The sequence below is a fragment of the Oreochromis niloticus genome, linkage group LG13, assembly GCF_001858045.2.
Source record: "Oreochromis niloticus isolate F11D_XX linkage group LG13, O_niloticus_UMD_NMBU, whole genome shotgun sequence".
In the NCBI taxonomy this organism is placed as follows: Eukaryota; Metazoa; Chordata; class Actinopteri; order Cichliformes; family Cichlidae; genus Oreochromis; species Oreochromis niloticus.
In genome coordinates this window covers 8,194,949-8,213,100 of record NC_031978.2, presented here as the reverse complement: position 1 = coordinate 8,213,100, position 18,152 = coordinate 8,194,949, and the positions used below count along the sequence as shown (strand labels likewise).

Below are 18,152 nucleotides of genomic sequence, written 5' to 3'. Positions count from 1 at the left end.
ACTGGTTCCATCACTGGCTGGATCGTTCTGTCAGATCTGAGGTAATGAGTGGACCCAAATGCAGAACTCTTTCAAATAAAGACAGTGGATTTATTTATGGTGAAAAAAACTGGGGGGAGACAAGGCTGTTAGTGAGACCTAATAACAGCCTTGTCTCCCCCTAACTCAGTTAACTTGTAACTCAATCAACTTAACGGACCTGTCCACCACTAAACCTATATGGAAGGTAACCCTACAGAGTATATAAAAAGGGGAGGGGCTGTAACAGTTTTCCTTTTAATTTAATTGGATTTTATTTGTAGACATTTTGTTTGTCTTCCACAATATGTTTAACCTTGCCTAGACACCTTCAATATCTTGACAGAGTAAATGTTTAAATATTATATTGAATGTTCAATATTGTTTTGGAATGCAGGATTTTATTTCATGTTTCACTTGGTCATTGTATTAAATAAAATTAACACATAGAATACAATGCACTACCCAGATAATAATGCTTTGGTGTAAATAAAGCTGACAACAGGGGGTAAGAAAAAGACAGCTCCAAAAAGGAAATGATTTAGAGCAGGTAGTGGTCACAGACCATTTCCTTATCCCTTTTCACTGATTTTTCTCCAGTTTTACACTTTGCTAGTGTCCTTGTTACTGCTGGTATGATGAGGTGCTACCTGCAGTCAGCCCATTCAGGCTGCACAGGTAGTCCAGCTCCTCCATAATGGCACATCCACGGTGGCTTGGGTTCCTCCTGGTGTAGCTCCCGGTGTAACACAGTGCCCAGCCTTATGTGGCCAAAGTTTATACAGGAAGGCAATTTCTGGATTTCAGACCTCAGTCCAATGGGTACCTCTGGGATCTCATGTATCAGTGTATTCCAGTGCAGCCACAGAGTGTCCAGGAGCGCACCAATACCTGATCCAGATCTGAGAGAGAATTTCCAAGGACACCAACCACCATCTCATAAGGAGCATATCCAGATATTTTTGGGAGAGTTGGTATTCTGGGGCTGAACACACTACTGACTAGAGATGGACCGATCCGATACTCAGTATCGGTATCGGTCCGATACTGACGTAAATTACTGGATCGGATATCGGAGAGAAATGTAAAGATTTTATCCGATCCAGTAAATATCACAAAAGCACCTCAAAAACTCGCTAACATGGTATAACCCAGGTCATGACCTTAGCACGTCAGCGCAGTATGCGTCACGTGATCGAGCGGTTATTGTGTGGGAGAGCTGAGAGCCATCATGTCAGCAGTGTGGACTTATTTCAAACTAAAAGACGAAAAAAGCAAGACTGCCGAATGCAACTTATGCGATGCAAGTGTTTCGCGAGGTGGTAGCAGTTTGGGGAATTTTAACACCACAAACATGATTAAACACTTACAGAAACACCACGCAAAGGAGTACGCGGAATTTAGCCTGGCCTCCAAAGCTAAGCTGAAAAGTGTACCGTATCAACAAACGCTTTTGGAAAATATTCAGAGACGTGAGAAATTCCCTCCGGAAAGCAATAGAGCGAAGCTGATAACGGAGAAAATAGTTGAATTTGTTGTGCTTGATGACCAGCCCCTTTCCGTTGTGGAAAATGATGGTTTTCGACGCTTAATTGAGCATTTAGAGCCTCGCTACATGCTGCCAAACCGGCATTTCATCTCGGAGGAAGCTATCCCAGGCAAGTACAAACAGGTGCGCAACTTCATCTCTGAAAGTTTGGAAATAATTCCCACGTTAAGCATGACAACTGATATCTGGAGCTCGGACGTTTGTCCGTTGTCCCTGCTAAGCCTGACTGTACACTGGATAGACTCGAGTTTTACAATGCAAAAAGCAGTGTTGCAGGCCAAAGAGTTTCGTGGTTCACACACAGGAGAGTCCATCGCTGCAGCTATGGAGGAAATGTTAAATGCGTGGAAAATTCTGAAGAATAAAGTCCACGTTGTTTTGCGAGACAATGCCAGCAATATAAAAAAGGCAATGGACCGGCTAGGTGTTGCAAGTTTGGGATGCTTCGCGCACACTTTGCAACTTGTGGTGAATGAGGGACTGCTAGCACAACGTGGTGTATGTGATGCTGTGACAGTGGGCAGAAAAATAGTGGGTCACTTCAAACACTCACCACAGGCATATTCGCGTTTGGAGGACATTCAAATGGAGCTGAACATGTCACCCAAACATCTGATACAAGATGTGCGAACAAGATGGAATAGCACATATTATATGATCAAGACCCTCACCGAACAGAAGCGAGCCTTGTGTGCATATTCTGCAGAGTATGATCTGCCTGCCACACTCAGTGCACAGCAGTGGGGGTTACTGGAAAAGGTCCTTACAGCTCTAGGTCCCTTTGAGGAGTTAACAAAGGAGGTAAGCGCATCATCCTCATCTGCATCTGATGTCATCCCTATTGTCTGCGTCCTTAAGCGCGTGCTCTCCCGAGAAAATGAGGCCGACGAAGGAATAAAGAAAATGAAAGGCACTCTTCTCGAAGCGGTTAACAGACGCTTCAGAGACGTGGAATCCGAGCCACTATACACAGTTGCAACACTGCTGGATCCAAGATATAAAGACAGGTATGTAAGGCTTCACTCATGTTATTTTAACAGATCAACTTGTTGTGTGTGTGTGTGTGTGTGTGTGTGTGTGTGTGTAAGCATTAGAGAGAGTGTGTCAGAAAATGGTGAGGACATTCTAGATTAGTTGTGATAGACTTGTCATTCAGTCAGGACACCCATTGCGCATTATAACATGCATTGTCTGATTCAGAGTAGTACAGCAAAGTATGTTGAGGTCTTTATAATGTGCATGGAATAAATAGCAAGAATGAGGAATGATAGTTTAATCACACTGCTGAATGATACTAATGATAAATTTAATGATTGTTTAATATTAAAGTTTGGACTTTTTTTCATTTCAGGTACTTCACGAGTGTAGAAACCTCAAAACAAGCTAAAGATGCTTTGATGGCAGAGGTGAGGAAGATGGAGTTTTTGAGAACTACATTAAACTCCTCAGAGCCAGCAGAGGGGACATCAACAGTCTTGGAGCCAGCAAAGAAGACTCCACGGGTGGAATCTTCCAGCCAAAGCAGACTTGAAAGTGTTTTTGATGAAATCCTGAAGGAAAACACTCAAGATCCTGTTCCTCAGTTAGCCATGACAAGTGCACGCATTGAAGTGCAAACTTACCTTAGTGAGCCAACCATTCAACGCTCAGATAATCCACTGCTGTACTGGCAAGTAAACAAACTTAGATTTCCCACTCTGGTTTCTACAGCAGCTAAATTCCTCTGTGCACCTACCACAAGTATTGAGAGCGAGAGACTCTTCAGTACAGCCTCCATTATCATTAATGAAAGGAGAAGCAGGCTGACAGCTGAGAAGGTTGAAATGTTGATCTTTCTGAAGAAGAACCTACCTCTCATGTTAAAGTGAAAAAAAAGAAGTTACAAATGCATTATTACAAGAATGTTGTTTGGTGTGTGTGTGTGGGGGGGGGGGGGTTGTTGGGGGTTTTTAGGGTTTGGAGAGCAATTGCTTTGTCTGCTCTGCTAAAATTGCACCTTTTTTCAGTACCAAAGGGGTTTTCAAATTTGCATGAAGTTGCACTTTTATTTACTTGAATTTTACTTTAAATACTTCGACATTTAAAGTTCTGCATAATGTTGCACTTTTATTTTGATGAATGTTACTTTAAATACTTCGAGATGTAAAGTTCTGCATAATGTTGCGCACTTTCAGGATGGATATTTTGATAGTGGTGACAGCTAAACAGTGCTAAAGTTTAAATAAAGAGATATGCATTGTTGAAGTGAGCAATATTTTGGGTGCAGTCTTTTTTTCTTGCATGCAAGTATAAGAGAATAGCTTTAGTGTTTTGTCTTTTTAAATTCGACTTTGAACTTATACAAAAACAGTTTAAAAAATAAATATATCGGATTGATATCGGTATCGGCAGATATCCAAATTTATGATATCGGTATCGGTATCGGACATAAAAAAGTGGTATCGTGCCATCTCTACTACTGACACACACAATCCTGCAAAATGGACCAACCTATGATGTTATTTTTTTTGTGTGTGTGTGTGTGTGTGTGTTTTCCAGTCCAGCCCTCAAATGTTGATGATTTTTGTTTCTTTTGTTACATCATCTTGTTCCTAACAAATTATAAAATCCACATCAATAATGACATTCATGAAGATCCAGTGTTCTTATTGATTTCTTTTATTAGCAGTGTGTGTATAAAAAAATCTAAACATTTTCTTCTAGTAAAAGGAACACATTGCATTGATCTCTAAATTTGTCTGTGAGAAGTTGAAGTTGCTAAATTTTTTTTGCCTTTTTTCTTATTAGATCAACAAATTGCTTTCATGCTGCAGAAGAAATTGCAGGAGGCCTTTAAGGTATAAATGCATAAACATGACTGAATCTGACTGAAGTGACACATTTGGAGTGTTATACTGTGTACGTAAAATACACATGGTTGAGTGCTCTTGTTTCAGGGGAATTACCCTGGTTGTCAGGTCTTACTTTATGAAGTGCTTTGAGATGACTGTTTATAAAAGATGGACACAGCCACCTTGATATCAGATACTCATTAGAGAAGTCTCACTGTGAAGCCAAAGAAGAAAACAAAAAAAAAAAAAGAAAATCAAGGAGCACAAGTAAAACGCATAATAGCACTGAGACTTGGCCTGCCCATGGGGCTAGGCAGAAGAGACAAAGCAGTTCTGGGGGCCAGCCAGGCATCTGGGTAAAACCTAGTACTCAGGCAAGCAACTCTGAGGGCTGTCAGTCAGGCAGTGGGGCTACGCAGAAGAGCTGGAGTTCTACCGCAAGCTTCAGCGAAGTTTGTGGGAGCCTCAAGAGACACGCTGCAGCATGTTTGAGTGGGCGCCATTTGGATTAGCAGGGCACTCAGCCGTCACCTCCAATGAGTTTGGCTGTACAGTGTGCTCAGATGTCTTTTCCAACGACTGGGAGAGAGACTGTGGACCTGCCACCCTCACCCAGGGACCAGAAATGGGTCCAGGGACAGGCTCAGGAGTGGCCTGGGGTAGAGTAACTCTTTGGCAAGGTTGCAGCTCAGAGACACTAAAAGAAATCTCAAAGAAAGCTGGCACGGAAGCACATTCAACATTCTCTGGCTGTTGAGCACAATTCACTTACACTTAAAAACTTCTGATAGGTCAATTGCGTCCATTTGAGTTAATTTTTTGCACACCTGTGGATTCATATAAAGGCACACCCCAAACGCAGAGCTTCTTTCTTTAACATCATGGGAAAATCAAGAGAAACCAAGACATCAGGAAAAGAATTGTGGACCTCCATAAGTGTGGTTCATCCTTAAGTGCAATTTCCAGATGCCTCAAGGTCCCAAGTTCATTTGTTCAGACAATGTACAACCATGTAGAAGACAGTGTCACTATCCACAGTAAAACAAGTCCTGTACCACCATGAGCTGAAAGGTTACTCTGGAAGGAGAAAGCCATTACTTCAAAACCACCACCAAAAAAACCACCCCCCAAAAAACCATACTACAGTTTGCAACTGCATATGGGGACAAAAATCTTAATTTCTGGAGATATGTCCTGTGGTCTGACGAAACAAAAATTGAACTGTTTAGCCATAATTGTAAGCGATATATTTGGAGGAAAAAGGGGGAAGCTTTGAAGCCTCACAACAACACCCCAACTGTGAAGTACGCGGGTTGTAGCATCATGTTATGGGGCTGTTTTGCTGCAGAAGGGACTGCTGCACTTCACAAAATAGATGGCATGAGAAAAGGAAATTATGTGGACATATTGAAGCAACATCTGAAGACATCAGCCAAGATGTTGAACCTTGGGTGCAAATGGGTCTTCCAAATGGACAATTAAACCAGGTTTACCACCCAATTAGTTAAAATTAGTGGCCATCACAAGGCCCTGACCTCAGTTCCATTGAAAATTTGTAGGCGGCACTGAAAATGCGAGTGCAATCAAGGCCTACAAACCTGACCCCTTTACACCCAAGTGAAATTGTTTTGGGCCAAAAACTAAGGATGTGTATGACTTCTGACTTTGATGAAAGTCATAAAAAAATACATAATTTTTTTCTCTCTTTATTTTGACATTTCACAAATAAAAAGACTATTTTAATATTTATTGATCTAAAACAAAAGGTTTAATCTGATTTGATGTTTGACAGTAAAGAAAAAAATGTTTGTGTGGTTTTTTTTGTTGATGTTTTTTAAGTGTATATAAAAATCTGGTTTCAACTGTACTAGCAAACAGAAAACAAAGAAGTTAATTCTGCCAACTCAGAAAAAAACACAGTTTTATATTTGGCTGGTTTGGCATAACTGAAAGTCTCTGAAAAGGCCAATACAAGAGATCAATAGGCTGTGTTAGGCTGAGCTAGCTAGGAAACGCAATTAGCAGTCCTAGGCTGAGCTGGCTAAAATACATGAATACCAAACTCTAGAAAAGCTAATTCCGCAAGATGAGGAACACCAGTGATTAAAACAGCTCACTGTTGGAGAGATCCTGGATTGCCTGGTGTCAGTTCACACGAGCAGAGTAACAGATGTGGACCCGGCAACCCCTGCCCCAGAACCAGTAGCAGACAAGAACTTATCGCTGGTCATCCTCTGAGCTGGCCACCCAGAGGATGGTGTTGATGTCGACCAACACAGATGGTGCTGCTTGGGAGCAGAGGACCTAAATACACAACAAGAGATTACAACAGAGTAAAGAGATCTGGGGAAACCCAGCTGAAATGAATCCAACTTAAAGAGACAAGGGAAAGCAAAACTGAACATAATGCACACAAGATGAGAGACCATCAAAATAAAAGAGGAAGAAACTAAAACTGGGACCAAGACATACTAGCTTGACAGAACTAAATGGGAACCATATAGACAGGACACAGAGAGACAAGACAGGCACGGCAACGTGACTGGGGGGTTTTGCTTTTAATAAGAAAACACAAGGAACCACACCCACAAAAACACTCAAACTACTGGGCCAAAGACTCAGAACCAAGACAATGTACTTTTGTACAAAATTGCAAAGTCATTTTGCAAACAGAGTTGCCTCCTACTGCCTATTGGAAAAACATCCAGGTTTAAGGAACTTCCAGACAGTTGAGTTCCTTCCATCTTTTTTATGTGAACTTAAATTATGTAAACAATGTTGAAATAATCTGATTAAATCCTTAATGATTACACTTAAAGCTAATAAAAATTTGTAGTTTTGTTTTCCACTTCCAGTTTAAAGGAATACAAATTACAATGTACCATGAAAAACAGATGCAATAAATATGTTTTGCCTTCTATCTTCAGGCCTTTGTGGATCATAATTTGGGTGACAGGGCATATCAGGTTGCCCTGCCAGTAAAGGTAAGAGTTGCATCATGATGTTAAAGGAGACACAGAAAAAAATCCCTCAGTATTGTATTTAAAGTAGTTGAGTTTATACATGCTATATTATAAAGTAAAATTTTTATTTTTCATGATTTTTCCTGCTAGTTTGAGAAGCCCATCTACGGCAGCCAAAACAAAGTTTTTCCTGCATTTGTGACACCTGGCATTGCACTCAGGTCAGTAAACTGTGTGATGGTTAATGTATAGGGCAGTATATGAATAAAGTACTTGTTGGGCGACAACAGTAAGACCTGGAGGGGTGTGACTGGGAATAAAGGCCTGCTAGATCTGAACCTTCTGACTTTTGTGCAAACCACAGTTTGTCCATAAGAAACACCATGTTTGAACATAAGAGCATCTACAGTGGCTTGCAAAAGTATTCGGCCCCCTTGAACTTTCCCACATTTTGTCAGATTACAGCCACAAACATGAATCAATTTTATTGGAATTCCACGTGAAAGACCAATGTACACAAGTGGTGTACACGTGAGAAGTGGAACGAAAATCATACATGATTCCAAACATTTTTTACAAATAAATAACTGCAAAGTGGGGTGTGCGTAATTATTCAGCCCCCTTTGGTCTGAGTGCAGTCAGTTGCCCATAGACATCGCCTGATGAGTGCTAATGACTAAATAGAGTGCACCTGTGTGTAATCTAATGTCAGTACAAATACAGCTGCTCTGTGACGGCCTCAGAGGTTGTCGAAGAGAATATTGGGAGCAACAACACCATGAAGTCTAAAGAACACACCAGACAGGTCAGGGATAAAGTTATTGAGAAACCTACCAAGACAAGGCCGTCCACCTAAACTCACAGGCTGAACAAGGAGAGCGCTGATCAGAAATGCAGCCAAGAGGCCCATGGTGACTCTGGACGAGCTGCAGAGATCTACAGCTCAGGTGGGGGAATCTGTCCATAGGACAACTATTAGTCGTGCACGGCACAAAGTTGGCCTTTATGGAAGAGTGGCAAGAAGAAAGCCATTGTTAACAGAAAACCATAAGAAGTCCCATTTGCAGTTTGCCACAAGCCATGTGGGGGACACAGCAAACATGTGGAAGAAGGTGCTCTGGTCAGATGAGACCAAAATGGAACTTTTTGGCCAAAATGCAAAACGCTATGTGTGGCGGAAAACTAACACTGCACATCACTCTGAACACACCATCCCCACTGTCAAATATGGTGGTGGCAGCATCATGCTCTGGGGGTGCTTCTCTTCAGCAGGGACAGGGAAGCTGGTCAGAGTTGTTGGGAAGATGGATGGAGCCAAATACAGGGCAATCTTGGAAGAAAACCTCTTGGAGTCTGCAAAAGACTTGAGACTGGGGCGGAGGTTCACCTTCCAGCAGGACAATGACCCTAAACATAAAGCCAGGGCAACAATGGAATGGTTTAAAACAAAACATATCCATGTGTTAGAATGGCCCAGTCAAAGTCCAGATCTAAATCCAATCGAGAATCTGTGGCAAGATCTGAAAACTGCTGTTCACAAACGCTGTCCATCTAATCTGACTGAGCTGGAGCTGTTTTGCAAAGAAGAATGGGCAAGGATTTCAGTCTGTAGATGTGCAAAGCTGGTAGAGACATACCCTAAAAGACTGGCAGCTGTAATTGCAGCAAAAGGTGGTTCTACAAAGTATTGACTCAGGGGGCTGAATAATTACGCACACCTCACTTTTCAGTTATTTATTTGTAAAAAATGTTTGGAATCATGTATGATTTCCGTTCCATTTCTCACGTCTACGCCACTTTGTATTGGTCTTTCACCTGGAATTCCAATAAAACTGATTCATGTTTGTGGCTGTAATGTGACAAAAAGTGGGAAAGTTCAAGGGAGCCAAATACTTTTGCAAGCCACTGTATAACTGCATGTGGCATTAGGACACTCTAGGGCACAGGTTGATGATCGATTTTGTAATTTTGTAATCATATCATCAGATCTGTGGCCGTATGATCTGGAGAATAAGGTGAAGATGGCTGAGTCACAGAAGAGGCCGCTTTCCCTTCCTGTGACTCAGGAGGGGAAAGCGGTGCTCTACCTGCACCATGTATAGTGAGGGTGGAGCACTGCTGACTTCAAATGAGGACATTGTTGGACGGTGGAAGGAATACTTCCCACTGACCTGTCATTGGTAGACGTAGCAGAGTGTGTTGGAGGTGGTACCTCTGGATTGGCAGACCGAGGTGGTGGTTCCTGTCTTCAGGAAAGGGGACTGGAGGGTGTGCTCCAACTATATGGGAATCACACTCCTCAACCTCCCCAGAAAAGTCTATGCCAGGGTCCTGGAAAGGGCAGTCTGTCCATTAGTTAAAACATAGAATACAAGAGGAACAATCCAGTTTTTGTCCCAGTCGCGGAGCACTGCACCAGCTCTTTATCCTCTCAGGGATACTTGAGGGGGCATGGGAGTTTGTCCGCATAGCCGGCAATAAGTCAGACTCGTTTCCAGTGGGTGGAAGACTCCGCCAAGGCTGCCCTTTGTCACCAATTCTGTTCATACTATTTATGGACAGAATTTCTAGACGTAGCAGGGTGGCATAAGGATTCCACTTGGGTGGTCTCATAATGTTATCTCTGCTTTTTGCAAATGATGTGGTTCTGTTGGTTTCATCAAGTGGCAGCCTCCAGTTTGCACTGGAGTGGTTCGCAGCTGAGTGTGAAGCGGCAAGGCCATGGTAGTCAGTAAAGGGTGGAGTGCCCACTACAGGTCATGGACGAATTCCTGCCCCAAGTGGAGGAATTTAAGTATCACAGGGTCTTGTTCATGAGTGAGGGGAACAGTAGATTGACATACAGATTAGTGCTGCGGCTGCAGTGATGTGGACACTGCACTGGTCCATCGTGTTGAAGAGAGAGCTGAGCATAAAAGCGAAGCTCTCAATTTACTAGTCGATCTACAGCCCTACTCTCACCTGTGGTCATAGGCTTTGGGGAGTGACTGAAAGAACGAGACTGCGGCTATAGCAGAATTGAGTTTTCTCCGAATGGTGGTTGGCCTCTCCCTTAGAGACAGGGGGATGAGTTTGTCCATCCGGGAGGGGCTCAGAGTAAATATTATGATTAAAGACAAGCCTTTATTAGTTTGAAAACATTTTTTAGAGTCACTGTTCCTCATCGAAAGGAGCCAGCTAAGGTGGTTCGGGCATCTGACAAGGATGTCTCCTGGGTGAGGTGTTCTGGCCATGTCCCACCCGGAGAAGGCCCTGAGGCATACCCAGAACACGCTGGGGGGATTATATCTCTCAGCTGGTCTGGGAACACCTTGGTGTTCCCCTGGACAAGCTGGAGGAGGTGGCCGGGGAGGGGGACGACTGGGCTTCTCTGCTTAGGCTGCTGTCCCCACGACCCGGCCCCCGATAAGTGTAAGAAAATGGAATGATGGATGGGTTGTCAGACAGTAACACATAATAACTGAGATTTCTTCTTTTTTTTTTTTAACAACATACTAACCTGCCGTTTCACTCCCCCCTTCTCCTTTTCCTCTTGATCCCTGCTTTATTAGTATTATGTTCTACCAGGCCATTAGTCTGACAACACTCGCCATTGTTCTGGAGAGGAAAGAGGGGCTGATGGACAGATGCTTTGTTTCAGGTGAGGTATCAAAACTCACATTGCTTCCACAGTACCACAAAAATACAACAACTATGTTTGCAGTTTTGAGTATAGAAGTAGGTGAAAAATCTTAATATATACATTTCTATCTTATATTAAAGCACCGCTTGGACTCAATTTATCTACACTCAGGTGCTCCCAGCCCACCCACCTCCTAAAACTTAACAACTGTACACTATTGTGAAACAACTTCGGGAGATCTGATGGAAAAGGAAAGGAATCTAGCTATCTCTTTGTAGACTTATGTTCCTAAAGTCTCCTTCAAATCGGATGATCTTAGTTGCCACTGCCACTTTTTGTCATCAATGCTGTAATTTTATGTCACCTTTAGGAAGCATATTGTTCATTGTTCATTGTTCATTCATTGTTCATTTCATCTTTTCTTGCAGGAAAAGTTCACTTTTAGATGGTTTGGAGTAGAGCTGGGCGATATATCCAGTTTTTTAAAAATATCGATATATTTTTATACGAGATATAAGATGTGACAATATCCTTTATATCGATATAGTCTATGTTACGTTATAATTATAGTTGCGGAGCCGCAAGTTTGCCTCTCTTTCGTCCACTTACCTCTCCTTCACTGAACACAACTCCCCCTCCTCCCCCATCGCTTCACATGCAGGCAGCGACAAGATGGACACGGCAAATCTCCGTTAATGAGTTACTGCGCATCGCCCCGTGCGTGGGGCTGGACGGCGTCAACATGTTAACGAGCTAACCACGCTAATGAGCTAGCCACCCTAACGCCATGCACGGCCTGAAATCCTTTCATTTTCTCACAAGTTGACTGCGCGCCTTTTGTATGAATTCTGGTTGTGCTTGATGACCGCGAACCGATTTTATGTGATACACAGCGCTCAGCAATCTGTCAAAAAATGTTTTAGTTCGACTTTGGTAAGCTACAGAGCTGCACCGCTTGATGGATTGTCAGAGCATTACGGCTACCGAGGAGCCTTGCGGAGTAATACGTACTGTGCTTCAACGTAATATTACCGTATTTTGTGTGTATAAGAACCATAAATGGCACCTGTTCAGAGACATGGTTATGAAGCGGATTTCAAACTCCAGGCTGTCAGTCACGCAGTAGAAGTTGTGCAGAGCAGCTGTGAAATCTGTCTTTGTTATTATGCTCAGCGTCTTTTAGTTTACATTTTGACTGCACAATTTGCTCTTTGTTATGCACAAAACAACATAGTTTTCTTTTATTTATAGAGCATCATTATTTAATAAATGCTCATAATTTATTTTTGAGTAGTTTTTTTCATGTACATCTATGCTGCATGTTAATAAAAATGCCTGTGTGACATTTGGGACACAGCTTTTAAGAACTCTCTTTTTGTTCTTACTTTATGGCTTTAAAAAAATATCGAGATATGAATTTTGGGTCATATTGCCCAGCTCTAGTTTGGAGGATTGGTTTGGATAATTTAGTATAGGAAAACTGTAAAATAAATCTAACCTGTGTTTAGTATTAAAAGTCTAATACCAACAAGAATCTAATACATTTATTTTATGTGTAATTTATGATATGACCAATAGAGGGAGTAACAAAATCACAGCAGCATGTCACAACAACGAAGCTTTAACTTTTTTTTATACTGCTGTTTTTAGCTTTAAAACTGTTAATGCTATGTGAGTGATGTGACAGCGACTGATTGTTATTCTAAAAAATGTACTATATTAATGAGTAGTTAATACATTCATATTTATAATAGTTAATAAGTAATTGCACAAAAGTAAAATGTGTAAACAAGCAGTTTGTCTATCCTATTTCATGCTTAAGGGGATTCATACATTGACTGCAAGACGATATAATTAATTAAATTAATTTCAAATCCTGTATTTAGAGAGGACATGAGAAAAGGAAACCACTTTTTAATTAAAAGTTTAATAATCTAAGCCTTCAGCTTTTATATTTTTATCATATAAACTGCTTTACTGTTTTAAATAACTTTTTTTTTTGTTAGTTATGGATTTAAAATTAAAATCATCATTTGTAATTTACTGCATCTTCAAGTGATAAGGTCAGATTGTCAGATTCATTTTCTATTAAGTGACTAATCCTTGCAGCTCTAAAGGTTAAAGGTTGCAGCACTCTGTGTGAATGTAAAATGTGTAAATATTGTAAAATTTCTTAGTGAATAAAATTTATTTTCTCTCTGTGTGTTTCTACCAGGCATGAGGTCTTTTGAGATGATACTGGCTCATCTCTTCTCTCAGCTGTTCATCATCAGCATTCAGATCATCCTGCTGCTTCTTATGATACTGCTCGTCTTCAAGGTAGAAGCAATAAAATCACAAAACAGTACAGATACGCAAAATACAGATATGGTCAGATATAGCATTGATATGAATTGATTGAAGACTGAGCCTTTGCAGCAGTAAAAAATCAAGTCCACAGGGAAGATGTCACACAGGCGAAAATGGACTCAGGCGCAGACCAGCTGAACTAGAATAGCAGTCGTAAATTTATTTACAAAACACCACGTGAAAGTATATACAGTGTAGAGGGCAGGGATATGCAACGGTCCAGGGGAAAAAGAGGAGAAAGTCCAAAACATGCTCCGCTCATTCGCTCCTTCCCAGTTTGACTTCGGCACTCTTCTGCATCCAAACACTCTCCGCTTACTCGCTCCTCTCGTATTTGTTGTCACACACGTTTGTTTGCACACTCACTCTCACTCCACTCCACACCACGCCACCAGGGAAACAGATCAGGGGTACGGACGAGTCCGAGAACCTAAGCACAAGAGAACTGCCGTTAGAATAAACAGAGTAATCACACGAGAAACAGGGTTTATCGGGACTGTACTGACGAGAGTAATTCAACGATCCAGCGAAGAAGCCTCCTGAGTCCTCAGCTTAAATAGCCCAGGAGTCTAGGTAATCAGGTGAATTCACAGCAGGTGCGTGGGCCAAGGCGGGAGCCCAGCTGAACTCCGCCCAGGCAGACTGGTGAGAGACAGGAGAGGGAGAGAGAGAGAGATAAACTAAAAACAACATGTAGCCTGAAACCTAGGTCCACCAAGGAGACACAGAGACCATGACAGAAGAAAGTATCAGCAGGGGAAATGAATGATATAAGGTCAAAGGTCAAGGTCAAATTTATTTATATAGTACATTTCAGACAGCCGATACTGCACAAAGTGCTTAACAATATAAAAATGGCATTAAAAAGCAACAATGTAATACAATAATAACAATAAAAAAACAATAATAGGACAATAAAAGAATTAAAACAATAACTAAAACTAATTAAAATAAGACCAAAATACTTGGATCATAGTGTGTTAAAAGCCAGGGCATAAAAATGTGTCTTTTGTAATGATTTAAATTGCTCAAGTGTTTATGCAGATCTAATATTTAAGGGGAGACTATTCCAGAGTCTGGGACCTGCCACAGAGAAGGATCTATCACCACGGGATTTGAGATAAGTCCGTGGGATGGACAGCATTAATTTTGAGCTGGACCTCATGGTTTTTCCTGGAGCATAGGCAGAGAGGAGCTCAGACAGGTAAGGAGGGGCTCGGGCATTAAGTGACTTAAAAACAAAAAGTAAAACTTTAAATTGGATCCTGTAGGAGACAGGAAGCCAGTGTAAAGAAGCTAAAACTGGGGTTATATGCTCTCTCCGTTTGGTACCAGTTAGCAGGCGAGCAGCTGCATTTTGAACCATCTGAAGACGATGGATGGTGGCCTGATCTAGACCATAATACAATGAATTGCAGTAGTCTAATCTGCAAGTAAGAAAAAGGTGAATAACACGCTCAAAGACGTTAGCCGGGAGGTATGGCTTTACCTTGGCTAGCTGTCTTAGCTGAAAAAAGCAGGACTGAACTACTGCACTCACCCGCTTATTCAATTTAAAAGAACCATCAATGTAGACACCGAGGTTTTTTACATGTGTTTTACGATACGAGGAAAGGGCGCCCAGAGTGCTGCCGATATGATTAAAGTTGCCAAAAATGACAACCTCAGTTTTATTTTCATTTAGCTTTAAAAAATTTAATGACAACCACTGTTTGACATCGTCAAGACAGCGTAATAAGAGCTGGGGATGGTCTGACCCTGCTTTTAAAGGTAGATAAATCTGCAAATCATCAGCAAAACAGTGAAATGAAATGCTGTACCGCGAGAAGATGGAGCCCAATGGTAACAAATAGAGTGCGAACAGGGCAGGACCCAAAATAGAGCCTTGAGGTACACCGTATTTAAGACGGGCTATTTTGGAGTTGTGGGGGCCCATATTGACATGAAAAGACCTTTCTGACAAATAGGACCGAAACCACTGTAGGGCGGATCCTTTTAGGCCAGCATGAAATTCTAGCCGTGATAACAGGATGTCATGGTCGACCGTGTCAAAAGCTGCTGACAAGTCCAATAATAAAAGGGCAGCAGGGCTGCCAGAGTCCAGAGTTAAAAGAATATCGTTAAAAATCCTTAAAAGTGCCGTCTCAGTGCTATGTAGTGATTTAAAACCAGATTGAAATTTTTCAGAGATCATATTAAGATCAAGGTGGGCCTGCAACTGTAGGTAGACCACTTTCTCCAAGACTTTAGATAGAAAAGGAAGCTTTGAGATAGGCCTGTAGTTGGACAGAACAGTAGGGTCCAGGTTTTGTTTTTTAAGAAGAGGCTGAACTATAGCTTGTTTAAAGCATGATGGGACGCAGCCTGTAGCAAGGGACATGTTAATTAATCTCAGGATAAAAGGCCCAACAGTATTAAAAGTGCTTTTAAGCAAGCTTGGAGGGAGACAATCAGAGGGGCAGTGTGATGATCTTAGGTTACTAACTACCGCAGTCAAGTCATTAAGGGAGACGGGATCAAACTGCTCTAAGACAGCTGAGCACACAGGAGAAAGACTCGGATCTGAAGCAGCAGACGACGAGACAAGAGCCCTAATCGATAGAATCTTGTCATTAAAAAATGCTAAAAATCATCGCACATACTTGGTGAAGAAATGACTCCAGCATTATCACGTGAACTAAGAAAGCGATTAAGGACATTAAAAAGTACCTGAGGCCTGTGACTGTTTACTGACACTAAGTTTGAGACAAACTTTGTCTTTGCAGTTTTTACAGTTTCTTGGTAAGCAGAAAGACGAGTCCTTAAAATCTGTAGGGAAACGTGCAATCTGTCCTTTTTCCATCTCCTTTTGGCGCGTCTGTAGTCATGTCTGAGGGAGCGCGTATGTTCGTTCAACCATGGCTCTAATAAATGTTTAACGCGCACAGTCCTGAGCGGAGCAATAAAGTCCAAGATATCAGTGCAGGTAGAATGAAGAATGTCCGAAAGGTCCTCAACACTTTTACAGTTGGAGTTCATTATTCCAGAATCCATAAAGGCAGCAGAAAAAGCGGGCGCTGTTAGAGCATTAAGCGCTCGCTTTTTGCGCGCTGGAGCGTACGGCTTATCTACCGAGCAGCGCAGCGTTAGAGTGAACAACACAGGAAGATGATCGGAGATGCGCAACTCGGATATTTCCGTGATGCACACATCCAGCCCATGGGAGAGCACCAAGTCCAGTGTGTGACCTTTTTCATGCGTGGGACCGGTAACCCACTGGGTCAAGTTAAAAGAGTCAATAATATTTAAAAAGTCCTTGACCAAAGGTTTAGAGTCACAGCAGACATGGATGTTAAAATCACCAAGGATTAAAAAACTGTCGAAATTAAGAACAATTCCAGCCAAAAAACCTGAAAACTCTTTGATAAAATCCTTATTAAACTTGGGAGGACGGTATAGGAGGGCACACAGCAAAGGCGCAGCAGAGTTTAGGTGTAACTCAAACAGCTGGAGTTCAAAACTAGAAAATGAGTCGTGCTGTAATGTTTGATGGCAATGAAATCGAGCGTTGAACACGGTGGCTAAGCCTCCCCCCCTACCAGAGGGCCGAGGGAGACTGAAGAATGAGAAATTAGGAGGAACCAGTTCCGAAAAAGCTACAGACTCACCGGGTTGAAGCCATGTTTCTGTCAGAAACAGAAAGTCCAACTGTTGTGACTTTAGGAAGTCATTTAATACAAACGTCTTTTTTGCTAATGATCTTACATTTAGTAGAGCCATTTGGAGTGTGTAGATCCTAACATCAGATGTTCCAGCTCGGTTAAGTGTGCGAAGATTTCTGTGGTCCACACCGCATCCACGGGTCCGAGGCCGCTTAGGGAAATAGAAAGCTGAGAGTGGGGGATCAAGTATCGTGGGAGCTCCAGGGACAACAGGCAGGATCCATCTAAAGATGCACTCTGCTGGTCCAGTAGTTCCATGAGAAGCACGGAGAAGAGCTCGGACTTTGATGAGTGTACCAGCCCGCTTTCCTCGTTTCCTCGGGCGCTTCTTCCAAGAAGTGGTGTAGGAGTGTTGGCACAGATAAACTGGAATATAGGGCTCAAAAAGTGGTGGAGGAGGCCCATAATCATCTCCTGTCTCCGTTTGTTTAAGAGCCAGGTCATACGATGCTTTGATTTCTAAGATTAACTGGTGATTGTACACACGCAAAGCGAGGGCATTTTGGGATAAAATAGAAAAGGATAAGGCTAGCGAAAGCCAAAGCAAAGCTAGTAGAGTTGACTGACGTGTTGCCGTGCATACTGCTGGCGCCATCTTCTTTAAATAGAAGCCTAAAGAACGGTTTGGTTATATAAACAAAGCTCACTGTTGTTTTTACCTCATAGTATAACAGATGTTGCCTCACTGTTTGTTTCATTAATTTATTTTTTCTGTTTTTGTTTTCAATCGGTGTGGAGAACAGATGTCTGGTCTTAAATACTGCCTTGTTGATTGTCCTGGATCTCCAGCAGGTGGACTAATGAGGGCTTTGGCATGAGGCACACACACGGGAAAAACATGGAAAACCCGGGTAGCTCACGCTAACCATGAGAGTACCCCACCCCTCAAGGGTCGTCTCCTGGTGACTGATCAGAGGCTGGAATGCACCAGTTTGAGCTGCGACACATGGAACATAGGTTGTATGAGCATGGATGAGGGAAGCTTCAGTTTGACAGCAGAGGGGCTGGTGATCATTTCAGCTTCATAAGGTCCAATGTAGCGTGAAGTGAACTTGCAGAAGAGTGACCTGAGGGGAATGTCATTGGCAGCAAGTCATACCTTCTACTACTGCAGTTGAT

General features: G+C 42.1%; 2 protein-coding genes across 2 annotated transcripts in view; both read left to right on the top strand.

Moving 5' to 3' along the window:
- Positions 1-18,152, top strand: part of LOC100704657 (ABC transporter G family member 23) — a 106,074-nt gene that overhangs the window by 67,554 nt on the left and 20,368 nt on the right. The window contains exons 15-19 of the mRNA XM_019366593.2: positions 4,355-4,404; positions 7,326-7,382; positions 7,512-7,582; positions 10,913-11,001; positions 13,199-13,302. Of these exons, the coding sequence (XP_019222138.1) occupies positions 4,355-4,404; positions 7,326-7,382; positions 7,512-7,582; positions 10,913-11,001; positions 13,199-13,302 (371 nt within the window). The remainder of the gene's footprint in view (positions 1-4,354; positions 4,405-7,325; positions 7,383-7,511; positions 7,583-10,912; positions 11,002-13,198; positions 13,303-18,152) is intronic.
- LOC112842030 (zinc finger BED domain-containing protein 4) lies at positions 1,145-3,436 on the top strand. The gene is made up of 2 exons (XM_025897777.1): positions 1,145-2,574; positions 2,919-3,436. The coding sequence occupies exons 1-2, from the start codon at positions 1,250-1,252 to the stop codon at positions 3,433-3,435; spliced, it is 1,842 nt and encodes a 613-aa protein (XP_025753562.1). The 5' UTR covers positions 1,145-1,249; the 3' UTR covers position 3,436.

Coding starts and splice junctions, on each gene's coding strand:
- LOC112842030 (XM_025897777.1), top strand. CDS start 1,250: ATGTCAGCAGTGTGGACTTATTTCAAACTAAAAGACGAAAAAAGCAAG. Junction 2,575..2,918: donor GATCCAAGATATAAAGACAG/GTATGTAAGGCT, acceptor TTTTCATTTCAG/GTACTTCACGAGTGTAGAAA.